General features: G+C 42.1%; 1 protein-coding gene across 2 annotated transcripts; it reads left to right on the top strand.

Moving 5' to 3' along the window:
• Positions 1 to 1672: 1672 nt before the first annotated feature.
• On the top strand, positions 1673 to 26850 carry PCOLCE2 (procollagen C-endopeptidase enhancer 2). Of its 2 annotated transcripts, none has more exons than XM_053390183.1 (9): positions 1673 to 1937; positions 7898 to 8003; positions 12968 to 13223; positions 13627 to 13748; positions 19242 to 19378; positions 20884 to 21035; positions 21733 to 21819; positions 22893 to 23060; positions 26336 to 26850. In XM_053390183.1, exons 1-9 carry the CDS (start codon positions 1846 to 1848, stop codon positions 26464 to 26466), a joined length of 1251 nt encoding a protein of 416 aa, XP_053246158.1. In that variant the 5' UTR covers positions 1673 to 1845; the 3' UTR covers positions 26467 to 26850. The 2 variants fall into 2 exon arrangements, with proteins under 2 accessions (XP_053246158.1, XP_053246159.1); XM_053390184.1 differs by having other exon boundaries at positions 1675 to 1937; positions 21736 to 21819.

Raw genomic sequence — 26850 nt, 5'->3', positions numbered from 1 at the left:
TCCGGACTAGAGGCAGGGGCTCAAAGGCCTCAGTCCACCTCTAGCTTTTGTTGGAGCAAGTGGCTCACTCAGAGCTCTCCATGGTGCTGCTACACTTCACCCTGCCTTGGGCTCCTTTACCAGATCAAAAATAAATACAAAATATAAAGACCAATTCAGGCAACAGGGTGTGCAGTATGAGGCTGTCTTGCATTATGCCATACACATTTAGGGCTCACAAAGGGTACTGGAGATGGAAAACCTTGGAGAAAGGACACTTTTCACAGAAAGGCTGCAAAAAACAGCCCAGCCTCTCAACACTCATGGGAACTTGAGCACACTGATGACGTTTATCTGCCTAGAACCTTGCCTTGGGATACCCGGCAGAAACACCCAACACAAGCTCAGCACCAACAATGGGGGTTGCCAGGACAATGCATACACAGCCAAGTGAAGGGGGGCGGCACATATAGCTGCTGCCACTTCCTGGATCTCTACCTTGACTTCTGTTCAACAACAGGTGCTTGTTTCTCCTTCTTGCTGCCAATTGATTACGACGTCCTATTGACACCTCCTGCCTGCGCCTAGGAAACAGCAGGAGGAACAAAAGGACTCTGGAGCCGATGCTTTGCTAAATAGCATGTTGTATAGCCTGGGCCAGCAGCTCCCTGTTCAAAATATTGCTTCTATTCTGGCTCTGCTTCTGATTCGCTCTGGCAAATTTCACTATTATCAGGAGACCTGGTAGAGACAACAGTGAAATACAGTGGTACCTCGGGTTAAGTATTTAATTCGTTCCGGAGGTCCATACTTAACCTTTGTACTTAATTGTACTTAACCTGAAGCACCACTTTAGCTAATGGGGCCTCCCACTGCCGCCACGCTGCCGGAGCCCGATTTCTGTTCTCATCCTGAAGCAAAGTTCTTAACCTGAAGCACTATTTCTGGGTTAGCGGAGTCTGTAACCTGAAGCGTATGTAACCTAAAGTGTATGTAACCCGAGGTACCACTGTAGGTCTGCATCAACATCCTCAAAAGTGGATCAACATCACCCCAACTCTTGGTAATGTTGCCACCCAGGGGAGCCCAACCCCTGGGGACTGACCACGGCAATACCTGTTGAGAGTCTCACCTTCCACCAACTTGCCTAATGAAATCTCCTAAATCGGGGGGGGGGGGGGAGAGATCGTGTGGGCCTCCCTTGGAGCACCAGACGCTCAATCTCAGGGTTGTTGGTTCGAGACCCACTTTGGGCGAAATATACCTGCATCACAGGACTAGATAATCCTCGTGATCCCTTCCGACTCTACAATTCCAACCCCAGCCAGCATGGTAAATGAGTGAAGGGAGTTGTGGTCCAGTGATATCTGAAGTGCCCCCCCCCCACTCTGTAACCTTCGACGCTATCGAGTGGCAGCGTTTTGCACACGCTAAATACACGTTGCGTGTGTATCTAAACTTTTGTGAGGAACCACCTCCTGAGAAGAGGAGGAGGAGGAGAAGGGAAGAAATCTAGGCCATTGCCTTTGAAACTGACCTGCCTCCGCTCACCGTAAAATTCCGGTGGGAGAGAGGACTCTTTATTTCTTAACCGTGAAGCACGAGCTTGACTGGCATTCCCCCTCAAGAGCTCTCTCTCTCTCTCTCCACCATAAAGGGGAGGAGGCCGAAGGGGGCGGCTATTCTCTCCTCCCCTCGCCTTAAGGAACAAATGGGATATTCACGGCGAGGGAACTCCTCCAGGGGCAGCGCCGTCTCCTGCCTCAGCGAGCCGCTTTATAAAAGTGCATGCCCCCGAACCAATCCCCAACCACGCCGCCGTTGCCCAGGAGCTGACGCGGCGGCCCCGACTGCCAGCAGGACACCATGAAAGCAGCCGCCTCGTGCTCCGTGGCCCTGGGACTCCTGCTGCTCGCGGCCGCGCAGCCCGCCACCAACCGGCAGGCGCAAAGACCCAGGTAAAGCCCGTCGATGCGGGCGCGCGCGCGCGGGAGAGAGAGAGCGAGCGAGCGAGCGAGCAAAGAGCCCCCCGACGGGCAGAGTATCTCCCGCCGCCTGTCCGCTTCCTCCTCTTGCTTGGTTGCTCCTCTTGGCGCCGCGGCGCCGCCTTGCGAGCACGCGACGCGCGCGGTATCCATCCCCACGTACGAGCCCACCCAGTAACTGCGCGCGTCTGACTGGCCTCGCGAGGCGTGCAGAGTTTTCCGGGCGATTAAATTGCCGCAGGTTTATTAATTTGCCCGCTCTTTCCTGATGTTCGTTCTTGTTGAAATGTGCTGCGCCGGCGGGGAGGGTCTCTTGCTGCGTTGCCCTGCCCCGTGCAAGAGCAAAACTCAGGCTTTGCGCTCTCTCTCTGTGTGTTTTCAAAGTATGGGAGGTCTCGCTGCCTTGGCGTCTTGTGAACGCCCGGGGATTGTTGGTTTGCATCAGAGTTAGGAACGCTAGGAAAATTTGAAGTTACCAAAAAGGAGTGCTTCTGAGCGTGTGCAGATTGCATTTCCAGACCCTCCAAGGGTCCCTGTTTTCCAGGGACGTCCCTAACTTAGAGAAGCAGTCCCTGTTTCTGATTTGATTCTGGAATTTCACGCTTTTCCTTAGGATGTCGCTATTTTCATTGGAGAAATGTTGGAGGGTATGGAGTTATTCAACCCCCCCCCCCAGCCGTCCGAAGGCAATCCTGTATAGGGAAGGGTTTTTTTAAAAAAGGTTTAATGCTTTATTATGTTTTTATATATGTTGGAAGCTGCCCAGAGTGGCTGGGGCAACCCAGTAAGATGTGTGAGGTAGATATAGTAAAATTATCATTATGGAATGGGACGTCCCTATTTTCAACAGAGAAATGTTGGAGGGTATGCATTTCCAAGTAACCCCAACTGCCCCTCCTGTGCATACCTTAGGGAGAGTAAGGCTAATGAGAAAGGCATGGTTTCTAAGCAGTCAGTTGAGATTCCTGCCAGGCAGGGTTTGGACTAGATGACTCTGGAAGTCCTTTCCAGCTCTACCGTTCTGTGATTCTAGGTACCACAGCACCTCTTATTTTAAGCACAGCCTTATTGGCTATTGTCCTCTGAGATCATCATGCGTTTATAAATATTCACAAACAGGACTGTTTTGAGAGGAGAAAATTACAGTGGACTAGTAGGGTGCTGTCTCTGGTCTTGGAAATATGTGATATGCTGTGTACCAAAGCCATTTTTTGGGAAGAGGTCAGGGATATATAAGCTTTAGTTCTTCTTTCAAGTTTTCTGACTGAGCTGTGTTTCAAAGTTTTGTGCAAATAAGGAACTGGGAACTAGTAACCAACTTCTGAAGAAGAGCCCCACTGTTCTGTTCCATAGAATTAAAGCTGATTTACACTTAGGTGGCATCCAGGTTTGCTACTTTGTTCACCACAGTGTCACCCAGTAAATATGGTGATGTTTGAATGGGATTTTTTTTTTTTTTTTAAAAAGGAAGTCTGCAAAGACCTGAGAGGCACAGTGGACAGATACCGCTATGAACAGCCACAGCTCTCCAGAGCATGCCAGCCACATGTTTATGGATGCAATGTTCTGTTTTAAACATATACAGCACACTGATAGCCACTGCAAAATATAGGGAGTAAGGAGTTTTACATATGCCATATGTTGGTCTAAGGAAAAGGAAAATTATTTATTTTATTTATTATATTGATATGACGTCCACACACACACACACACACACACATGCACACACACGATTTAACAGGGCATAGATTGTTTACTTAGCCAAAGGCCAACTCGTTAATTAAATAATGAGTTTACAGGTCTCTTCATCTGACCTTTTTCCTTCACAGCTGTAAGGAAAACCTGTGCATTTGTGAAGACTGCAGACAAATCTGTTTTGCTGCACAATACATTTGGCAGCCAAAGCTGTCACTCTGTTCCTAACACACACACACACACACAGAGAGAGAGAGAGAGAGAGAGAGAGAGAGAGAGAGAGAGAGAAATAGACATGTGCAAATGAGGCATGCAACAAAATGTGGCAGCATCTCCCACCCTAATAGGAAGGCTCTTGTTTTTCACAGTTCTAGGCAGCCATGTCCTCCTGTAGGATGCATACTGTGTTCTATCCTATGCCCCAGTTTTCTATTTTTCTTTGTTCAACTGACATTCAGCATTCCTAAGTTTGCATTGAGTGTGCTTGAAGGGCAGTTGCCCTGTTAGCTTTGCTTTTGAAACTATTATTTGAGCATCTGCAAACCCTGGAGCTTCCCCCAATGAAGCTGAGATCTCCCTCTTGTTTCTGGTACCCAGTTTTAGCTACAATTCTGTCAAAGCCACCTGAGTTTGCTGTTAGAGTGAGTGATGCTATCTACAAACGTGATGTCCTTTTCATACACCATTGTAAGGCAAAACACCATGGTTGAAATGGTCTAACTTGTGTCATTGATTATGTGAAGGACTCCCATCTAGAATCTGCAGAACTCCCAAGTGTGGCTCTCTTATTACAATGCAGCAACTTGAAGCCTTTTTTTCAGGAATGGGATGCTTTTGTGGACTGCACGCAATCCCTGCAGAATCCTTCAACATGGCCTGATCCTTTCCTGACCCCCCTTTCCATCTGTATGGCAGATGGAAGTAATAGCAGGAGACAATTCAGGTCCTTCTGTGTGCGGAATCCAAAATGTTATGATAGTACAGGACTTTTTTTTTTTTTACAGGGTGCTGCAGTTTGGGGAATAGATTTATAAAAGTGACAAGTGGAACTTGCCACAAAGTGTTGCAGTATACCACAGGGATGTTCCTGTTTGGGGTCCCAGCCAGCCATGTCCTCTCAAAGGATACTTCATTCAATTCCTCCCACTCTCATTCCTCTTTTCCTCCTCTCTGCATTTTCCCTTTTCCAACTGCACTCAACATTACATAGCTACTAAACATACTCATTCCTTAGTTGGCAGAGGAAGCAGGGGTTGTTCCTCTTAAAACATTATCGTATATCTACAGAGCTTAGGGTTTCTACCTCCCAGAGCCTGCATTTTGGCTCCGGTCCTGTTGGCACTCACTACCTGAGATTGCTATTAGGGTGAGACAGTGATTGTCCAGCCTATTGTTATTCTAAATTGCTTTTCTGCAAGATAATGACAGGCAACAATTGAATTGTGCAGGCAACGATTGAACTGGTGATATAATACTGCTTCTGAAGGTCCATGAGTCTTTATATTCAAGCTGATGATGATGATGATAATAATAATAATAATAATAATAATAATAATAATAATAATAATTTATTATTTATACCCCGCCCATCTGGCTGAGTCTCCTCAGCCACACTGGGTGGCTCCCAATCAAATGTTAAAAACAATACGGCTAAATATAGGATAACAGCTTATTTCCTTCACATCTGAAGGGAGGGTGTTCCACAGGGTGGGCGCCACTACTGAGAAGGCCCTCTGTCTGGTTCCCTGTAACCTCACTTCTCGCAATGAGGGAGCCGCCAGAAGGCCCTCGGCGCTGGATCTGATGAGTAAACCCACTGAGAATCAAATCGGTGCACCTTCACATGAGCCTTTTTCAAGGAATGCTTGATTCATCTGCTTATCTCCACAAGTTACATGGAGCCTTAAGCTCTGTCTGCCCAGCTCCTCTTCTGTTTGGATGGTAGATGTTGCCCAAAGCAGAGATGCTAGAGTGGAATTCCCCTGCATCACACCATATTTATTGGTCTTTGTTTCTGCTTTAAACAGTAGGCCGAGAATTCATGAACTATGCAGTGCAAAAACACTTCTAGGGAGCATCAGAGCTAAATTTTATAAAATTTGCCACCTCAGTAACAGTAGTTCAGTGACCCATCTGAATGTTGCACGAGGATAGGGAAGCCCTAGAAGCAGCCTCAGAACTACTGTCCTCCCTTCTAAAATTACAGTATTTATCAGAGACTTAGGGATACACCCTTTGACACATGAGACTCCAAATGCTTTTGCTTTAAATCCATATGGTAAATGTAAATCCTGGACTGAGTAGACAATTTAATTTTCAAATGTTTGTCCTCTGCATCCTATTCCTCATGAGCCCGAAAAACACAAAAAGAGGCTCCAGTAAGTTATATTCTGGTGTCAGCCTAGTGATATAGGAATGAATCTAAACTTCTGTCTTTTTAAAGCCTGTAATATCTGTAGGATGGGACACGGGTGGCACTGTGGTCTAAACCACAGAGCCTAGGGCTTGCCGATCAGAAGGTTGGCACTTCGAATCCCCGCGATGGGGTGAGCTAGGTAAAAGGGTTACTGTTAAAGCGCTCTGGTTTTTCAAAATGTAATATTCTCATTCAACTTTGTGAGTAAATCAGTCTCATAAGATTTTCAAAAACCTATTTACTACTAAATTGCTGCTTGCCAGTTATGCCTCAATTGTTCAGTCATTCTGAGTATGTAGCCTTGGTTTGTAAATTTCAAATACTTAGGTGAACCACAAGGCTTCTGGTAAAAAAGAAAAGTAGGCCATGCAAGTATGAAGTCAGTCCATTGCTGAATCTAGGTTATTCCTTCATTTGGCATTATTCAATTTTTTCAGTCACTTTTGTGCCATCTCCTATTCCAAGTTAGTCTAGATGGAGATGAGTCAACGGGTAAGTCTTGTCCAGTGACCTTGCCTTTGCTACTCCACCCAGCCATGTGGTCTGTTGGGTTTTTGCCTTTTGTTTACTGCTTGAAGACTTTGGTCTCATTTGCCTGCCTGATAATCTTACTAAGTCATGTCTGTACCATCTCTTCATTCTAATACAGAGGATAATGCTCTTTTCCCCTCAGTACTACTGCAGGGGCAGTTATCCATTGTTCCACGTTACCTAAACACATTGAGTGCTGCAATTATAAGATATTTCCCTTGCTCTCTCCTACCTAAGTCCTGAATTCCCAATATATCAGTTTCTCATTATACAAGAATCAGATCTTATAACCTTCCATAAATATCCAGTTTCATTATTATTCACTCTGGCTACTTTAAATAGTTCTTCACCATCTATCTCCCTTCTATGTTAGACCTTTTTTGGTTGTCCCTAAAGGTAAAGGGACCCCTGACCGATAGGTCCAGTCGTGGACGACTCAGGGGTTGTGGTGCTCATCTCGCTATATATTATCCATACACATTTAATTCGTTGCTCTGGTTCACCAGAAGCGGCTTAGTCATGCTGGCCACATGACCTGGAAGCTGTACACCGGCTCCCTTGGCCAATAAAGCAAGATGAGTGCCGCAACCCCAGAGTCGGCCACAACTGGACCTAATGGTCAGGGGTCCCTTTACCTTTACCTACTCTTCACAAAGCAATTTAACCGTAGCTAATCTAAAACAGAAGTGGGAGCTTCCAGTCTCCTCTTCTTGAGGCCATACCAGAGGAGGAGAGGGGAAAACAGGGAGTATGAGAGCCTTGAGTGAGGCTAGGCTCATTCTTCTCCTACTAAACTATAGTCTAGCACTATGTCTGAACACAGCTAATGCATGTAAAGCATTTTTAATACTTTGGGGGGAAACTGCTGTATACACACATCAAATTACCACCAGAGGCAACTGCAAAGTGCTACTAGACAACTGATAAACATACTGTAGTTCTGCTAACTACCTTGGCAGTGGTGTGCATGAAAGAGCAAGATAGAGATGGGTGTTAGTTAAGTTTTCCTTGGAATCCATCTGTTTGGCATCTCCCTATGCAGAACAATCATTCTGTTCCTCCACACACCCACACACCCCATGGCATAGACTTCACCTATCAGTAATAAATTGCACTCTATAGATATAGATGCCAGTTATTTTAGGCAGTTGTATTGTGTTACATTTTAAATAGTTTAATTCCTTTACACGGATGCTCTAGGAATGGTGTCAGCAGTACATATTAGATAACAGCCATTCTACTCCGCCTTTATAATACTGTCTCAGAAGTAAAGCTTTTCTTTGTTTTCCAGGTCTTTTAAATGTGGTGGAATTCTAAGCGGAGCATCGGGGTTTATTGGCAGTGAAGGATTTCCAGGAATCTACCCTCCAAACAGCAAATGTACTTGGAAAATCACAGTAAGAACTTTCACTGTCACAAAACACATTGAAAAGAATAACATGCAGTCCTTTTCTTGTTATGAAGTATGCAGTATGCATTCAAATCTGCAGTTCTCACATGCAACATTGACACTTAAATTTTAAGACCTTTGAACCTAGACACAATCTGGTTTCATCATTTAATGTACTTAAGGACAACCAAGATCAAGCTATCTAATTTAACAGTTCTAGAAGCAGTCATTTGTCTCCTTCTGTTTAAGTTTTACAAGTGGTAAAGGAAGGCTAGAAAATCAATAAATTCACCAATACAGGGATTGTAAGATAAAGTGGAGGGGAATCAGGTTCTAAACCACTTTACTCCACTCCTTGTATCCCATTTTTGTCTCAAAAGAACGGAGACAGGCAAAATCCAATAGTTGCTGCAGAGCAGTAGGCAAGCAGCAATTTAGTAGTGGTTTTTTGAAAATCTTATGAGACTGATTTACTCAGAAAGTTGAATGAGAATATATTACATTACAGTAAAAAAGCTGGTTATTATCTTTTTTCTAATTTTAGAAGTTGGTCATTCAGCACATTGTATTGTAGTCACGACACAGCCTATGAGTTGTAGTGCTACTACAGCTGTTACTCTTACCATCTCTCATAGAGTAATTTATAGAGCACAAAGCATCACATACCAGTGGTTTTAACACAATCCCTCTCCTCAGTGATTTAGGGTGAGTAATCTAAGAACACTCAGTACATATATATAGGAACATGACATAAAAATAGCATTCTAGTCTGTTATAAGTTCTTTATGTAGATAATTTAATATGTTCAGTAGCTGAAGTCCATTAAAAGGTTGGTGACAGGAAGCCTGTTTTGAAAAATGTTCCCTATTAACTGGAGGTACTCGGTTCATTTTTCTTATAATGTTCTTTTATGGGAGGAATAAGGAATGAAGCATTTGTATTGTTTAAATACAAACAAATGGTAGGATTTTTATTTATGAAATACATATTAATGGATTCGTTGTTGAACTGTGGCCATACCCCACAAAGCAAAGGATAATAGTTGCTCTGCAATTATATGGATACGTGTATTTACTGCTATATTATTATTATTTATTGAATTTATATACCGCCCTATACCCAGGGGTCTCAGGGCAGTTCACAGAATAAAATCAAGATATAGAAGCACAAAATACATAATAAAAATAAAAACAACAACCCAATAGCCCCCCCCCAAAAAAACGCATTTTAAAAGGGCATAGGATGTAAATCAGATCAAACAAATGCCTGGTTAAAAGGAATGCTTTTGCCTAACACCTAAAGGTGTATGATGAAGGCGCCAGGCAAACTTCCCTGGGGAGAGCATTCCGCAGATGGGGAGTCACTGCAGAGAAGGCCTGTTCTCGTGTTGCCACCCTCTGGACCTCTCGAGGAGGCACATGAAGGAGAGCCTCAGAAGATGATCTTAGGGTCTGGGTAGGTTTTGTTAAGGGGGCTGAGAGGTATTAGGAGCCCCCTGTTCCACTCTGAGAGCTACCATTCTGAGAGCAGTTTAACAGTAACCCTTTTACCTAGGTAACTCTGAGAATTGTAGTTCTCTGAGGGGAGAGGGGTCTTCTAACTACGCTTGGCAGCTTTAACAAACTATATTTCCCAGGATTCTTAGGGGGAAACCATGACTATTTAAAGTGGCATGGTACTGCCTGGCCTAAAATGTATAATATAGATGAGAATAGAAAAATATTTCCTTCCCCAGTAAAGTTTTTAACCTTAACACCCTATGGCTTAACAGTTATTGTTGGGGCACCATGGTAGAGTTTCATACAGTGGCATCCAGCAGAGATAGCATTGAACTAAATTTATTGTGGTGTCATAATAAGCAGCGTTAAACTTTAGCTCTGTTGCCAGAAAAACTCACAGCCCATTGAACTTTTTAACAAAGTGTGAGGAAAAGCAGCTACCAACAGTAATCTAGAGACAGTGCTGTGATTCTGTCATCTGTTCACTTACAGTTGTGAATGCAGTGGGAGCTGTAGATTAGGAACCAGGTGTAGGAATCAGTTACTTCATAAATGGGAATGAGCAGCAAGAGATGTTTTGTTGCCTGTAAATGAAGAGAGTTGACATATATGCGTAACAAGATATTAAGCTGACTGGCATTTCTCTGCCTGTACTCCAGACATCAGAGCATGGGCAGATTAGAAGCAAATTAGTCATTACTGTCAAGAACACAGACAGAACATGAAAGTCATTAAATTAACCCATTGAACTGAGACATTATCCTCATTATGACTCAAATGGGAGCAGAATCAGACCCTGACTAGCTGGATTCAGCACCCGAAAAAAAGATTAGTTGATGATCATTGGGTGAGGTTTGCTCACATAGAATTTTTCTTTTCTTTTCCTGCTGAGACAGCACTAGAAATAAATATTTTTGTGTGAAATTTATCACCGCAAAAACTGCATTGCTGTACCCCACTCAAAAAACAAATCCTTGTGCGTATTCAGTAATAGTGTTTTTGGAACCAAGCCAATATCTGCACTTGCAAGTTGCCCATTCATAAAAAAGTTACAGCATCTGGCTTTCTGCAAAACATTTCAGACTTGGGAAATGTTTATATACACTCATACATATAAAGGTTTCTTTAAAAGTCAAGGAGTGTGGGGTAGAGAATGGGGCTGCATGTTGGAAATAGGGAGCTTTCACTTTCCCCCTATCTCTTTTATGGTTTTATTAAGTCATATCCATGACCTTTGATTTCCCTTCCATTCCGTGGGATTCACTGGAAGCAAAGTCTGAGATAGCTCAAAAGGTTTTCTCAAGTTGGTTGTGTGTGCTTTGACCTCTACACATCCAATTTGTTCATGCGAACCTCCACTGCCACCCACCCCACCAACTGCCACAACTATCACAATTCTTGGGTTAACACAATGCATACATTTGGTTTCAAATTGGCTTCACTCAAAACATGTTTCTGTTTCCCTTATCGTGAGCCTAAGAGATCTAAAAATATAAAGTTCTTTTTAAAAAACCCAGCAGCTTAAGATTTTGAATTCACTCTCACAATTTTGTACTCTCTGAATGTGTGCTCTCTTCCATTCTTTGGTTCTTTATACTCTTCCCTCCACCCAGAAGTCTCATCTACTCGCTGAAGGTAGTTGTCAGCACCTTGGGTGAGCAAAAGCAACAGCCAAAGGATCATACTGCACCACAATTTCCAGCTGTGCAGCAGCTGTATACTGGTGGGTGCACTACCAGGGAGCAAGAATATAAAGCGGGGAGAGGAACTATGTATGCACAACAGTCAGGAAATCTGGGAAGCTTTGGTTGGGAAAATAGCCTTCTTTTCCCTGGAAAGGGAGGAATTGGTTCATTTGTTCCCTAGAGAAAGGGTGGGGGAGAGAGAAAGAGAAACTGCAGCTGTTTTATATTTCTTCTTCTTCTGTGGCTGGCAAGAAAGGTTGGCAAAAAAACTACATTTGTTAAATAATCAAATGGGATCAGTGCGTACGTGGGGTTGTGGGGAGGACATCTATCTAGTCAACATTGCCCAAAAGAATTGGTCTGGCTCCCTTGCTACAATTGTCCCATGACTCAAACCTTAGCTGTCTGACTGTGGTGAAGCTAAGGGGTCATGGTTGCAACAGATGCCTCATCCAGTCTGTGTGGTGGTCCTACTCTCACCATCTCACATGGCTGCTGAATACAGGAGCCACTGGGTAGTTCTTTATAAATGCATGTAATCTAAAGGATTGCATCAGTTCTACAGATGTCTTTTGAGACTTTTTGGCAGGGGCCTTCCTACTGCATCCTCTCATCAGCATATCATTTTAGATTTGTGCATGCAAAAAAAAATAGACTTAATATTTATAGTATTGTGATAGCAGCTTTCAGAGTTCTAAGACAACATTTATGGTTTCCTTAGGAAACACTTTATTACTATTTCTGTTGCAGCTGTGAAGTTTAATAACTCATTTGGTTCCTTAATTTCAGTCATGCAGTTTCACAAATGAGCCTTTTGCTTTTACTACAGCTCTATTTGAAAACACTTAGGAAACACAAAACCACCCCTAGTTAGCAAATTAACACAGTCGTTAATGCTGTGGACATAGGTAGTCCAGATACGAGGTAATAGTTGGGCATGATTTATTCTCTTGAAGGAAGCACAAAGGTATTAGCAATTGCTTTATCTTGTGGGTCCCCATGGCTGCTGTGATTTCCCCCCCACTAAGCAGGGATCATTCACAAGCAATTATGCATCTTTACATTCAGTAAATACTGAACCGTAGAGCACCTAACTTGAATGGAATCTCCATGTATTTAACAGTGAAGCATGGGTGCTTGCATAACTCTATCATACCTACAGAGCCATGCAAAGACACAAGCTTTATGCAGAAACATGGTGAAATCTTTCAACCCACACAATCAGTCTTTCAAGGGCAATGGAGGAATGCAAGCACTAATGCTGCTCAAAGTGCACACAAGAGAAGGTGCATTGGCAATGCTCTGTAGACTTGGAAGATAGGGAAGAGGAGAGGAGCAGAATGTCTTATTTGTGTAAACACAAGGGGAAACATATGGTAGATGTTATATGTTATGTATTGAAGTTCTCACCCTGGGCCAGCAGGGGGATACTGTAGATAGTTCAGGTCCACATATGAAAATGAGGGGTCGAAAGTGACGTTCAGTGATTGGATAGTTACAGAAAATGGTTACTGTTGCGTTCTAGTGGAGCTCTACATAAGCAGGCTGGCTGAATCCTTCAGTTCAGTTCTGTTCTGGCCTGTGAATAAACAAGAGCTGTTTGAAGAATCGCTGTGTCGTCTGATATGTTCACCCACAACTTAACATTATATGAGAAGAAAAGGGGTTTGAGAAGGACTTTATATTATTCTTGTAAGATATAAATATATGTAGAGAGTAAACGTTACACCATAAGGTCAACGTGTAAACCGCAGACTGTTAATCTTTAGCTTCTTTTCTTTCTACAGGTTCCTGAAGGGAAAGTCGTGGTTCTTTCCTTTAGATTCATGGACTTGGAAAGTGATAACTTATGCCGATATGACTTTGTGGATGTGTACAACGGCCATGCAAACGGGCAGCGTCTTGGCAGGTTCTGTGGCACGTTGAAACCTGGTGCTCTTGTGGCCAACAGCAATAAGATGCTGGTGCAAATGATTTCAGATGCCAATACAGCTGGGAATGGCTTTGTTGCAAAGTTTTCTGCAGCAGAACCACATGAAAGAGGTATTCTGCAAGTTATTGAAGCTTAAGGTGATAGATACACTGAGCCCTGTACTTACATGTAAGAATCTTCGGGGGGGGGGGGGGTTTATAAAAAAAGTATTTTATTATTTTCTTACATTAGGAAGGAATCTTTGTAAAGCCAAAGGGATTCATCTATAATTGGAAGCCATTTGCTAGCCATCTAAAAAGGTGAAATACATAAAACAATGCATTTGCTCTATAAAATTTGAAGTAAAAAAACCCCCAGTAATATGGAAAGGAGTGCATTGTGTGATATGATTTCAGTGTTTCACCGAAATTTAACATTTTGCAGGCTGGGATTATAATGTGCTTTATATGAGAGTTGGGCAAACACCACATGAAACTCTGGTTTTTGGCCTAGCATTATGTTGTGTATTTTTAGGAGACCAGTACTGTGGTGGACGACTAGACAAGCCTGGGTCCTTTAAAACTCCTAATTGGCCTGATCGAGATTACCCAGCTGGAGTTTCTTGCTCATGGCACATTGTAGCTCCAAAGAATCAGGTGAGCTGTGTTCACACATATGGCCTCTGCTTTCATCTTTCCTATCTGCAAAAGCCCTCTGATTCCCATCTTTCCTTCTAGCTCTGCTCCACCTGAAGAATTTCTAGCATTCATCCCCTCCGGATGCTTCCTGTCAGCAACATTCAACCACATCTTGGCTCACAGTCACAACCAGACCTACAGCATCTATGAAGTAGAGCAGGGGTAGGCAAACTCTTTCAGCAGGAGGCCAGTCCACTGTCCCTCAGACCTTGTGGGAGGCTGGACTATATTTTGAAAAAAAATAATGAACAAATTCCTGTGCCCCACAAATAACCCAGAGATGCATTTTAAATAAAAGCACACATTCTACTCATGTAAAAACACCAGACAGGCCCCACAAATAACCCAGAGATGCATTTTAAATAAAAGGGCACATTCTACTCATGTAAAAACACGCTGATTCCGAACTGTTTGTGTGATCCGGCCCCCGGGCCTTAGCTTGCCTACCCATGAAGAGCAATCAGAAGACAGTGGCTACTTATACTCTGATTTAGGCTCAGAAAATGGCTTACACTCTGATTTAGGCTCAGAAAATGGCTACTTTGAAGAAAACCCTGCTCACCAATTAGCAGATCTGAACGGCTGGGTATTATATTGATTGCTGAGTTGCCAGGTGGCAGGAGAAATAATGGTATTAGCAGCAGCACAGTGAGTTTCACGGGAGATGTTCTGAGCATTTATCTTCTCCTGTTACGTTGCACTGCAAGTCCCACTGCATAGGAACATGTTCAAATTCTGATAATACATTTAGCCTTTTAATCCTGATGATAATTTTTCATTTGTTGTGCAGCTGTGTGGCCCTTGTAAATAAGACCTGCTTTCATCAAGCATGTAACTGAGACACACACAAAATACAGCTAGGGTAAAACTAGGTTTTGTTTTCCGATTTCTACGTCTTATGAAACTGTTCTCTTTTTAGGTAAGTTATAAATTTTGCCTGACAAGAGAAATCATATTCTCACTGTTCATCTGCCCCTGCTTAACCTGTTTCCTTTATTGTTCTAGTGCACCTTCGTCTAGTTTTTTGTGAACATTTATTCTCGTTGACTTGCTCTAGTTCAGATAAGATTTTGTAGGAAAGGAAGGATTGCTGGGTTAAAAGACAGCAAGAAATAAAATATATTTTCTCATTAAATGCAGTGTATATGAACAATTTCTGAGCACCAAAGTGAATAACAAATGCTTTATTTTCAGTTTAAGAATATTATGGACTTTCTGTTCAAAATGATTGACTCAATATTTTCTCTGCATGCCTACCTAGAACCAAGTAGGGGCACTTGCTACACTCCATGGTATCTAAATATTGCCACATTCATTCAATTCCCTTTGCTTTTCACATTTTCAGGTTTTAATTCCCTAATCTATTTGCTCATTCTATCGTTTTCTTAATCTTAAGGATGCTACCATTTCATTTCTTAGGACTGAAACCACTTTGCCTTGTTTCATATCCATTTGTCAGTCACCCCATATTAGTTCTACCTATGTGCCTTTTCACACTATGGCAGGCTACTCAATCTTTGCTTTCTCTCTTTTTTGTTGTCGTTGCCTAGGTTTCTGCTCCATAAACTATATTATGGCAGGAGGCACTTAGTGATTGAATACCTTTATCTTCAAGCATATTTGGTAGGTTGGCTGCTTTTCATATCTACTTTCTGAACCCTTGTCTGTGCCACTTTGAGTTGCCTTTTAATCCACTTCTCATGATCATAATCCTCCAAATGAAAGAGCTGGCCAAGATAAATATATTCTTCTGATCCTTAATTTTCTCCCACTCCCTGCATTGATCAGGATAATATTTTCTTGAACTTGGGGCTGTAGATCAGCTTAGTCTTTTCCTGTATTCATCTTTAATCCACATTCCTTGCTTGCTACATATGGCTCATTTAACAATTTATGGATAGGCAGCGATTTAATTGAACGTGATAAATTACAAAGCATTTGTGATTGCTCTCATTTATTGCCAAACGTGCCTGAAAATCTTTTCAAGCTCTTACTGAATTATACCATCCCATTAGTGTACTCTTCACCTCTTGGGTTCTTATTCTTGAGAAACTGTATTTGCAAGTGCTTAAAACATCTAACCATGTACTTATTCTCACTATATTCCAGTAATGTACTTATTCTCAGTATATTCCAGTAATGCTTCTTGTGAAGGTCAATATCTACCAATGAATCAATGCCTCATTAGCTCACTATCAAACTCTTGCTGTATTTTTATTTCACCTGGATAGCATCAAATATTTAAATGAATCAGGAGAAAATCTCCCAGCCTGCTTTGATTTATAGAACTGTTATTGTTCAGTTAGGGTTCTGCCTTTCCATTACAGCCATTATAGGCACAAGGAAGGAAAACATCTTATTATTAACATGGCATAAGCGTAAGCTTCTAGCTATGCCTCTCAGCACTTGTACCCTGTAGTTGATGGGGCGTTGCCTTAGTACAAGGGGTAGCCACACTCCTGTTCACTTTTACAACAAAAATAGTAATTGGGACATTGTAGATCAGAACTGGAGAAGATGCATACATAGGATGGAAAGACTAATGGAGAAAGTAAGGCTCTCAGAATGCTATGGCATTGTTGTCAGCAGAAAGAGCGGCACCTGGTAGTATTCATCAACTTTTTTTAAAGACAGGACTAGTTTAAACCACAGAGCCTAGGACTTGCCGATCAGAAGGTCGGCAGTTCGAATCCCCGCGACGGGGTGAGCACCTGTTGCTCAGTCCGTGCTCCTGCCAACCTAGCAGTTCAAAAGCACGTCAAAGTGCAAGTAGATAAATAGGTACTGCTCCGGCGGGAAGGTAAATAGTGTTTCCATGTGCTGCTCTGGTTCGCCAGAAGCCGTTTAGTCATGCTGGCCACATGACCCGGAAGCTGTATTCCGGCTTCCTCGGCCAGTAAAGCGAGATGAGCACTGCAACCCCAGAGTCGGTCATGACTGGACCTATTGGTCAGGGGTCCCTTTACCTTTACCTTTAGTAACATCCTTTGGGGGGGTGCATTTTCTAAAGAATTTGAAAGAAAACTTTACAAGTGCAAAAAAACAGGTTCAGTGGAGAAGTGGATATCGTTTCACTTGCACACTAGTAACTACCAAACTAGCAGTGCAGCTTCATGAAAAACCTCAATTTTTCCGTAACAGCAATACCTCTTACAGCGGTAAGAGAAGTGTTAACTTGATGGTCCCACATAAGAAATGAGCAACTAATGCACAATAAAAAAATCAACATCTGAAAGAAAAAGTGGGTGGGGGCTTTCATTCCTCAAACAGTTCCCTTTCAGCAAGGCTTTAATCTGAAGGGCAAACTATGCTTTTGCTTGGTGCAGCTGGCAAAATATAATTTTTAACATGCACATGCCTGCTTCTATTTTCTTTCTATTTCTTAGTTAAGCATTGTTTCAGAATATCAAGGTGTCTTGGTGCAACATGAGATAGTCATGATAAAGCAAGGAGTTAAAAGAACGGTCTATACTGTATATACATAACATGTTTGGATTGAAATTACATGGAACTAAATAATAAAAAAACACACACAGGAAAAATACCAATAGAGATTCACGCTATTGTTTGGGACAATACTGTAGTAGGCTGTTCTGTCACCCAACATATTATGCTCTCTGAGAAACATGTTATCATCTTTGTTCTTACTGTCAATATAGACACATCCATTACAGCTATTCATTCACCCATTTATCATCTTTGTTAACCTGCTTTTCTACTAATAGGTCAATAAAGTTTCTTGCAAACCAGTAATTAAAATTTGTTTCTACTAAGCATAGCACAGATTAAGCATGGTTTGTTCAGGTTCAGGCAACCCAGCAAGCAGAGTTGATTTTAAATGGAAGCAAATTATTCTGAACTCCTTGCAGCTGTGCTTGAGGAAGAGGGAAGACAGGAAGAGCCTGAGGCGCCCTATTGTTTAGCGTTATGTCCAAACCAGGCTATTATATTAGCATTTGTCTTCCAGGCAATGTGTTCAAGTAAAATCCCATGAGATGTTGTTAAGAGGAGTTAGAATTCCATACACAGTATTCTCCCTAAATAAGCAGCAGGGTTGAGTTATTTTTATATATACAACCTTGGAAAAAATTATAAAACCCATCTAATAACCATGAAGCATTCCACTGGCCATGCCAATTAGCTTGCCGGACATGACTTTCATTTTGTTTTGCTTTGTACATATAATTCACTTAATATGGATATTGCCTTCAAGGATTTGTGTTTTAATTTTTTGCAACAGTATTTGAGCGGCAATATCATAGCAGCTTTCTGTTAATATTGTTGTTTCCTCCTTCTTCTTTTTAGCAACCAAAATTTGTCTTTATTACAAATACTTATCCAGAGTTTGATCTTATGTGGTGTTCAACCCACTAGTCTGAATTCTCTGTAGCACGTCCTTATTCATTCATAAATAGCAACTGTTATGATGCATGCCAGGCCTTGTTCAGGTCCCAGGCTGTGCTTACAAGAAAACAGCATTCTGATGTTGCTTTGTCCACAGCCTGTTGTGTACTGAGCCTTACATATGAGCAGGAATTCTCTCTCTGTGGTAAGATCTAACTTTATTGAAAGATTCTGCATCAGTTAAAGGCAGAGGTGTACCTAGGGTCCCCTGTGCCCTTGCAGGAAGCTGCATTGGCACATACACAACCCAGAAAAAACCACTTTGCCACAACAGAAATTACTGCATTTTATACAACCCAAGTACTTGGAAGGGTCTGGAATGAGGGCAAGGCAAGGAGGACTGGCAAAAAAATCCACACCCCTTTTGTGCCATGGTGCGAGAAGCTGGGAAACTTCTGTGTCTGATCTCGCTGCAACAATGGTATCTCATTGCCACACACATATGTATGCCATGCACTCTAGTCTCCGGCGGTCTCCCTTCATACAGCCTTGCCATTTGTCCTTCCACTCAGCTCCCAATTCTTGTCTAAACTCATGACCATATGTAACTGGAGACATATTTCTGGGCTGATTTTTTGCTCCCCACCCGCCTGGAGGGCAGTTTCACCAATCTCTATGTCTGCCTCAGGGGCTCAACCCACTCCAGCAGTCATTTACTCTGACAAGTGGAGTCTGATCGGACTAGGCCTTCTGTGATGGAGCCCCTTGCCTTAAGAGAGCAATGCGACATCCTCAGTTTGGTGGGGCAACAGTTCCACGGGCTCATCTTGCAGACTTGTTTCTGGGGCCAGCCCTGCCCTGCATGCAATTTGCGTTCCGACTCAAAGCCCTTGATCTCCTAACTGGAGATGGGGAATCTGATCCCAGGGTCATGGCAGCTTTAATGTACTGCACGAAATGTTTTAGGATCATCTTTTTAAGAGTCTTTGAGATGCTGATTAAATCCAAGGTGCCAAACTGGATGGCCTCTGAGGATCTTTGTGGTTTTAGGGTTCATTGTGTAAAGAAGTAGGCCATTAAGTAGATTCTTAATTTCCCTCCTTGCAGCTAATTGAGTTAAAGTTTGAAAAATTTGATGTGGAGAGAGATAACTACTGCAGATATGACTATGTGGCTGTGTTTAATGGAGGCGAGATTAATGATGCTAGGAGAATTGGGAAATACTGCGGAGACAGTCCACCAGCGTAAGTAATGGTATTTGTTTCATTTAAACTGCTGTTTCTATGAAAAGATGAAAACTGGATAGGCATGGTAGTTGTTTCAGTACAATCCCATCCATACTGTCCTTTCATCCATTCATCTATTTATCACTTAGATTTTTATAACTGATTTTCCTTGCCTTAAAATTTACTGTAGCTGCAAATTGGAACAACAAACTGCAGCTTTATTACAACGTTAAATAGCTTTGCTGGCTATTTTAACAACCAGTTTTACCGCCCTATGTTCCTCTGGGTGGAAGGGTGGGATAAAATTTAATAATAAATAAAAATGATAGTGTAGTTCTTTAGGAATCTTGAGTAAGTATGCAAGTTAGATGACATACGAAGATTTTCTTTTATTGTGCGTTTTGTCATATTGATGTATGCAATTGCATTAAAGCACAAGGTTTTCGCTAGCATTTTTCTTGCTGTTTTATACTTGTGTATTTCAGTGAAGTTTAATAAAGAAATTATTTTTTTAAATCAATTAGTAGGAAAAGTAGAAAGTCCTGATGAAGATAATCTCAGTACCATGGGGGAAATAATTGTATATACAGATCCAAGCAGCATATAAAAGTCCAGATGGGAAGGTTGATCCTTAGCTATGTATTGCAGTGCTGATGGACTTTGTATTGGGTGGATGGCATGCGCACATTTGCATCTTGATGCTCATGTGCCTCCAACCTCCACTGAGTTGCACCATTTTCTGTGTATATCTGTCATCTTACTAGCATGCATTTCATCTATTATGGACAACTTTTGTGAAGGGCTTCCTTTCTTCCTTCCTTGCACTGCAGAGCTCAAATTAAGGTGGCAACCAAGTTTTCCCGTGTTTCCCATTCCTGTGGACTCTGGGGCTAGTTAGGAATGGGCTCAGGGTTCCAAATGCATGAATTTGTTTTCCAAACTTGCCATTATGAGTTTTGTCTTAATCACTGATGCAAATTTATAAAGAATTGACCTGATGAAGTTCTACCAAGGGAGTATTTCAGATTTAAATCTTAAATCTACAGGACCTACTCCTGTTCCTTAAATTTAGCATGTGCACAAAACATTTCCAATGTTCTAGAGAGTCAAGACAAACCGTATACAAATCAGCAAGTGGACTAGTGGATGTATTATAACATTTCATTTTAGATCTGCTTGTTTTTTGCTTAACATATTTGAACATTACTATTTTCCTGAGAGCTTAAGTAAATATTTACCTGGAAAAAGGTTCCTTAAGGACTTGTGCTGCTAACTTCACTCTGAAAACATATCCAACTGCATATTTGATAACAGGAATCTTTATGCTCCATGTGGGGGGGAAATCAGATTAACAAAGGAAGACTCGGTTTTCCACTCAATTTTAGTAAGGATATTTACACATATAGTCTGTTTGTGTGGTATGCAGTGCTACAAAATCTGTTGGCTGCATATAGTTCAACAAGCAATAATATGACAACTACAAAAGCCCCTCCTAACATGAATGATGCATTGTTCTCTTTCAGGCCTATTGTATCTGAGAGAAATGAGTTACTTATTCAGTTCTTGTCTGATTTAAGTTTAACTGCTGACGGCTTTATTGGGCACTACAAATTCAGGCCCAAAAAAATACCTACAACCGCATCCCCTACTACCGCAACCCTCCCTGCCACCACAAGTAAGTCTGAACTCATTGTTTAATCTTTATTGAAGGTGTTGGTAGGAACAGGCAGGGAAGCTTCACGATCAGCCTTAATCCTTTTTTAATTTTTAAAAAAAATCATCTTATTGTAAAGAAGAGGCTGGGGAAAAGGGTCGCTTGAATTAAATCAAAGTAGGACCTTCTATCCTGAATGCTTGTGTGTAGTGATGTCACATTAGTCTGGAATATTGTGATTTTAATGAGCCCTGCAGTCTTGCTTGCAGTGTTGTGTATAGATTGTCATAAACAAAATGAGCATAAAGAAGGCTGGTGGTTGGTTGGTTACTTAGAAGATCTGGGAGCATAGCATGACTGATGAAATTGTAATAGATCAGGGACCTCTTTTCCTCCTTGACTGCAGTTTGCTTCATAGTTAGATATCCAGAATATCATCTGTGCCACCATGAATGTGAGGTTTGATCACTGACACACATTGTACAACTCTGTTAGAGCTGGAACTGCAGCAAACAGCAAAAGTACATGGCGCAAATACAGAATACTGGTTTCTTTGAAGTACGGTGTGTCTGGATTATGTGGGGTTTTTGCTTTGGGAATGTCAGTTCTCTCTGTATTTAATAGAGTAAACACACAGGAAAAATGAAAGTCCCTTTTAAATGACTTCTGAAACACTTGAACTGACTTCACTAACTCTGCTTTCTCGACCTCTTTGGAGAAGCGGTGAAGCCTACAGTTGCACTGTGCCAGCAAAAATGCAGAAGGAGCGGAACTCTTGAGAGCAGTTACTGTTCAAGTAACTTCGGTAAGAGCAGCAAGTATTTTTTCCCCTTTCAACCAGTGACTTGGGCATGTATGCTTAGTTTCATGGGAGGGTCAGAGCCACTTATTTGTAAACTACCATTAGTGCACAAGGAAATTCTTTCAGATCATAGTACTTGCATCTCTTATACTGTGTCTATGACTCAGTTATATGCCTTCAGATGTTTTACAGAGAAGACAGTGTGGATGTTTGTCAGGGGAAAAAACTGTTCCAGTCTAAACAAAACTGAACAAACAGAAAGTAAACTGTTGCTCTATGAAAGTGTTGATTCAGTGATGATGCTGGCATGTTGTCTTCTTGGAACAGCCTGTATTCCTTATTCACTGTGACAATTTTGTTGTATGTACTCCTGTAATTCTGGTTTCATAATACTTCTTGGAAATCCTTCTCTGCAATGCAAAAGTTGTTCATTATGGTAAAGACCTGTGCATCTTCTCCTTACCTATTTAGATATAAAACTGTGATGATTGATAATATTTGATTCAAATTGTTAGTTGCTTTAACTTGTGCAGGGCAACCCAAAGCAACTTACAACCAAACATTTATATGTGGTTGTCTCAATGCAACTGGGCAACGCAACTAGCATAATACTTAGGGGCCAACCCAAACGCTGCTAACTCTGTAGCCCAGCAGGGCCTTGCTGCACATTGTGGCTGTGGCAGAAGTTGGTAGGAACATGCAGATCACTATGTCACCCTGGACCCACCACCAAACTGCACCTATCCTACTGCAAAGTGGGGGTTGGAAGACAGAAAGATGAGTGTAAGATATTGACTCCACTTCTTGTTAATGTTACAGCATCTCCAAATTACAGTCCTTTTAAGATTCTGTGAACCACCAAGGCAGCCTTGTTAATTGGGTGGTCAGTCAATGTCCCAAACAAACAACTCACAATAAAAAAGGACACTTGTCTAACTTACATAGCCATAGCCAAAGGACGTACTTGTTTGAGACTTTTATCTTCTGTGCACATAAAGGTGAAGTGGTCATGTAACTGTTTCATTGTGTTCCAATCACATTTCAGTGTATTAATCCTATGTATTTCTTTTATCTAGTAATAACTGGATCCATTATCACAACCAACATTAAAGGTGGAAGCTTGCATGCAACGGTATCAATTATTAACGTCTACAAAGAAGGAAATTTAGCGATCCAACAAGCAGGCAAAAATATGAGTGCCAAGATCATTGTTGTTTGTAAACAGTGTCCTCTTATCAGAAGAGGTAAGTGATTAACAGAATTCTGCTTTTTGCAAATAACACTAATTTCCTAATTACTTCTTTAATTTTCAATAACTTTCTCAGGACACTTTATTCAGAATCAGATTGATCCTTTATAGAACAAAATGTCAAAGCAAACTATCCAAATATTACATACTGATGGGTGTTTTTTTTAACATACTGATGAATGTTTGAGAAAATTCAGAGACCATAACAATTTGATTATAGAATTGCTTCTCTGTAAGTTCTTCAGTTAATCAAAATTAGTTAAATAGTGCAAATTAGTTGAATGAGAAGAGAGGATTGGTTGCTGAATCCGCTGTTATAAAGGTCATACCTCTGTAGACCAAGACAAATCTAGGATAATGGTAGACATACACACATCTTTAAAACTGAAATATATTGAGGGTGAAAATTTGGATTCAATTTACCAGTTCACCATCTACTTGCATTATACCACTATTTGACTCTCCTGTAGGCAAATAGAGAAGGCTTACTGCTCATTCTGAATCAGACCGGACATGGGCTAGAGCTCAATGTCGAGCCTACCAAGTGGCAATGGCGACGGCGAAGAGGGCCTTCTTCGCCGCCTCCATTGCATCTGCAGAAAACAGCAGCAGGAGACTTTTTCAGGTGGTTCGCAATCTATCGGAACCACCTGCGCCACCGGGGCCTCGTAGGGACCCCAAGATCTCCTGCAATGCTTTTGCAAAGTTTTTTGCAGATAAAGTCGTTCAGATTCAGAAGGAGGTAGACTCCACCGTGGGAGCAGGGCCAGGGTGGGAGAGTGCTAGAGTTCTGTCTAGTCCTGTTACATGGGATCAATTCCAATCTGTTACCTCCAAGGATGTGGACAGGCTGCTTGGACAAGTGAAACCGACCACCTGTCTCCTTGATCCTTGCCCATCCTGGCTGATAAAAGCGAGCCGGGAAGGGCTGGGCGATGGGCTCTGCGGGGTGGTGAATGCTTCAATCTGTGAGGGAGCCTTCCCAGACCCGCTGAAAGAGGCGATCATTAAACCGCTTCTTAAAAAAACATCTTTAGACCCGGCCAATTTGGCCAACTATCGCCCAGTCTCAAATTTACCATTCTTGGGCAAGGTGATTGAGTGGGTGGTTGCCAAACAACTCCAAGCACGCCTGGAGGATGCGGACCATTTGGATCCCTTCCTATTGGGATTCAGGCCTCACCATGGGACTGAAACTGCCTTGGTCGCGCTGGTTGATGATCTCCGGCGGGCTAGGGACAAAGGTGAGAGCTGTTTCCTAGTTCTGCTGGATCTCTCAGTGGCCTTTGACACCATCGACCATAACATCCTTCTGGACCATCTAGAGGGGCTGGGAGCTGGGGGCACTGTTATACGGTGGTTCCGCTCCTTTCTCCTGGGCCGTGTCCAGAAAGTGGTGGTGGGGGGATGAGTGTTCAGACCCCTGGGCTCTCACTTGTGGGGTGCCTCAGGGTTCCGTCCTCTCCCCCATGCTTTTTAACATCTATATGAAGCCACTGGGAGAGATCATCAGGGGGTTTGGGCTGGGTGTTCATCAGTATGCAGATGACACCCAGCTCTACCTCTCTTTCAAATCAGAACCAGTGAAGGCGGTGAAGGTCCTGTGTGAGTGCCTGGAGGCTGTTGGAGGATGGATGGCGGCTAACAGATTGAGGTTGAATCCTGACAAGTACTGTTTTGGGGGGACAGGGGGCGGGCGGGTGTGGGGGATTCCCTGGTCCTGAATGGGGTAACTGTGCCCCTGAAGGACCAGGTGCGCAGCCTGGGAGTCATTTTGGACTCACAGCTGTCCATGGAGGCACAGGTTAATTCTGTGTCCAGGGCAGCTGTCTACCAGCTCCACCTGGTACGCAGGCTAAGACCCTACCTGCCTGCAGACTGTCTTGCCAGAGTGGTGCATGCTCTGGTTATCTCCCGCTTGGACTACTGCAACACGCTCTACGAGGGGCTACCTTTGAAGGTGAGCCGGAAACTGCAATTAATCCAGAATGCGGCAGCTAGACTGGTGACTGGGAGTGGCCGCCGGGACCACATAACACCGGTCCTGAGAGATCTGCATTGGCTCCCAGTACATTTCCGAGCACAATTCAAAGTGTTGGTGCTGACCTTTAAAGCCCTAAACGGCCTCGGTCCTGTATACCTGAAGGAGCGTCTCCACCCCCATCATTCAGCCCGGACACTGAGATCCAGCGCCGAGGGCCTTCTGGCGGTTCCCTCATTGCAAGAAGTAAGGTTACAGGGAACCAGACAGAGGGCCTTCTCAGTAGTGGCGCCTGCCCTGTGGAACGCCCTCCCAGCAGATGTCAAGGCAATAAACAACTATTTTACTTTTAAAAGACAACTGAAGGCAGCCCTCTTTAGGGAAGTTTTTAATGTCTAATGCTGTACTGTTTCAGTTGGAAGCTGCCCAGAGTGGCTGGGGAAACCCAGCCAGATGGGCGGGGTATAAATAATATATTATTATTATTATTATTATTATTATTATTATTATTATTATTATTAATTATTATTTTCATCCAAATCAATCAAACTCAATGTAGAAAAGCAAACTCAATGTAGAGCAGGCACTAGTGGGGCATAATGAAAATTAAATAAAAGTCAGTTTTTTCCAACATTTTAGTGAGCATCTGTTGATTAAAAAAATTAGACAATGTAACAGTGATTGCACTGCTGTTAACTTTTTAACAGTTAACTTTATGCCTCCTTATCACCTCAAAGTGAAAGGACCTGTTCATAATCTCATCTCAATACATCCTAATATTCCCAAAACATCCAACCCTATGCCATGGATACCTTCCACAACTGAACTTATTCTTCATTAAAGGTAAATATTCAGTTTTAAAATTAATTAATGTTCACTCTAATCCAGGAATACTCAATATCGTGCCTTCCTGATTTCATTGCACTCCAACTTCCATCAGCCCCATCTAGCATGGCAGTGTTCAAGGATTGTGGAAACTATGGTCCGGTAATGTTTGAAGGACATCACATTGGCAATTCCCTGGTCTGGTGTTTACAGTTCTGAGTAAAGTCCGATCTGTTTCCCTCTCTGAGAGGAGAAACCAAAAGATATTATACCCTGAAATCTACATATTCAACTAAGAGATTATAAAAGCTATAGAAGGCCATTGGCCATTAACAATACAGATATACAGGTTTACTCAATGATCACACTATAACAATTGCATGAAATAATAGAACTGTATTTTCCAAATTGTAGAACCAGAAATTCTGTTCCACTATTTTTTAAAACTCTTCCCCTCTCAACAGGTCTAAATTACGTCATTATGGGACAGGTAGAAGAAGATGGCAGAGGTAAAATCCTGCCCAGCAGTTTTACAATGAGTTTCAAGACGAAGAACCAAAAGATCCTGAATATCTTGAAAAACAAGCAGTGTTGAATGTGAATTTTTGCAGCTGAGTCCTGTCATCTATCCTCCAGAATCTCTCTTCATGCAAATAAAATGGGAGATTTTCCAGGAACGTAGTGTACTTTCCGGAATTTTTCAACCTTGTTTTCTCCATAGACTGATGTTGCAAAAATCAAAAGAAAAATACCATGATTGCCAATTTTATCTTTCAAAACCTTCAGCAACATCAGCCAGCCTGTACCATACCAAATTTTCACTACCGTGAATTTCTTAATTTATACTTTTCTCAGAAGGATTTTTTTAAAAAAAATGACTGATGTGATGAAGTGCAATATTTATAGTAATTCATTTTAACTTAGTTTTCCTGTTTCCTTGCAGTATAAGCTACACTTAATAAACACTTCTAAAAACTCA

Source organism: Podarcis raffonei, chromosome 5 (assembly GCF_027172205.1).
Source record: "Podarcis raffonei isolate rPodRaf1 chromosome 5, rPodRaf1.pri, whole genome shotgun sequence".
NCBI lineage: Eukaryota > Metazoa > Chordata > Lepidosauria > Squamata > Lacertidae > Podarcis > Podarcis raffonei.
The sequence above is the reverse complement of the archived record's forward strand: the minus strand, read 5'-3'. Positions and strand labels throughout refer to the sequence as shown.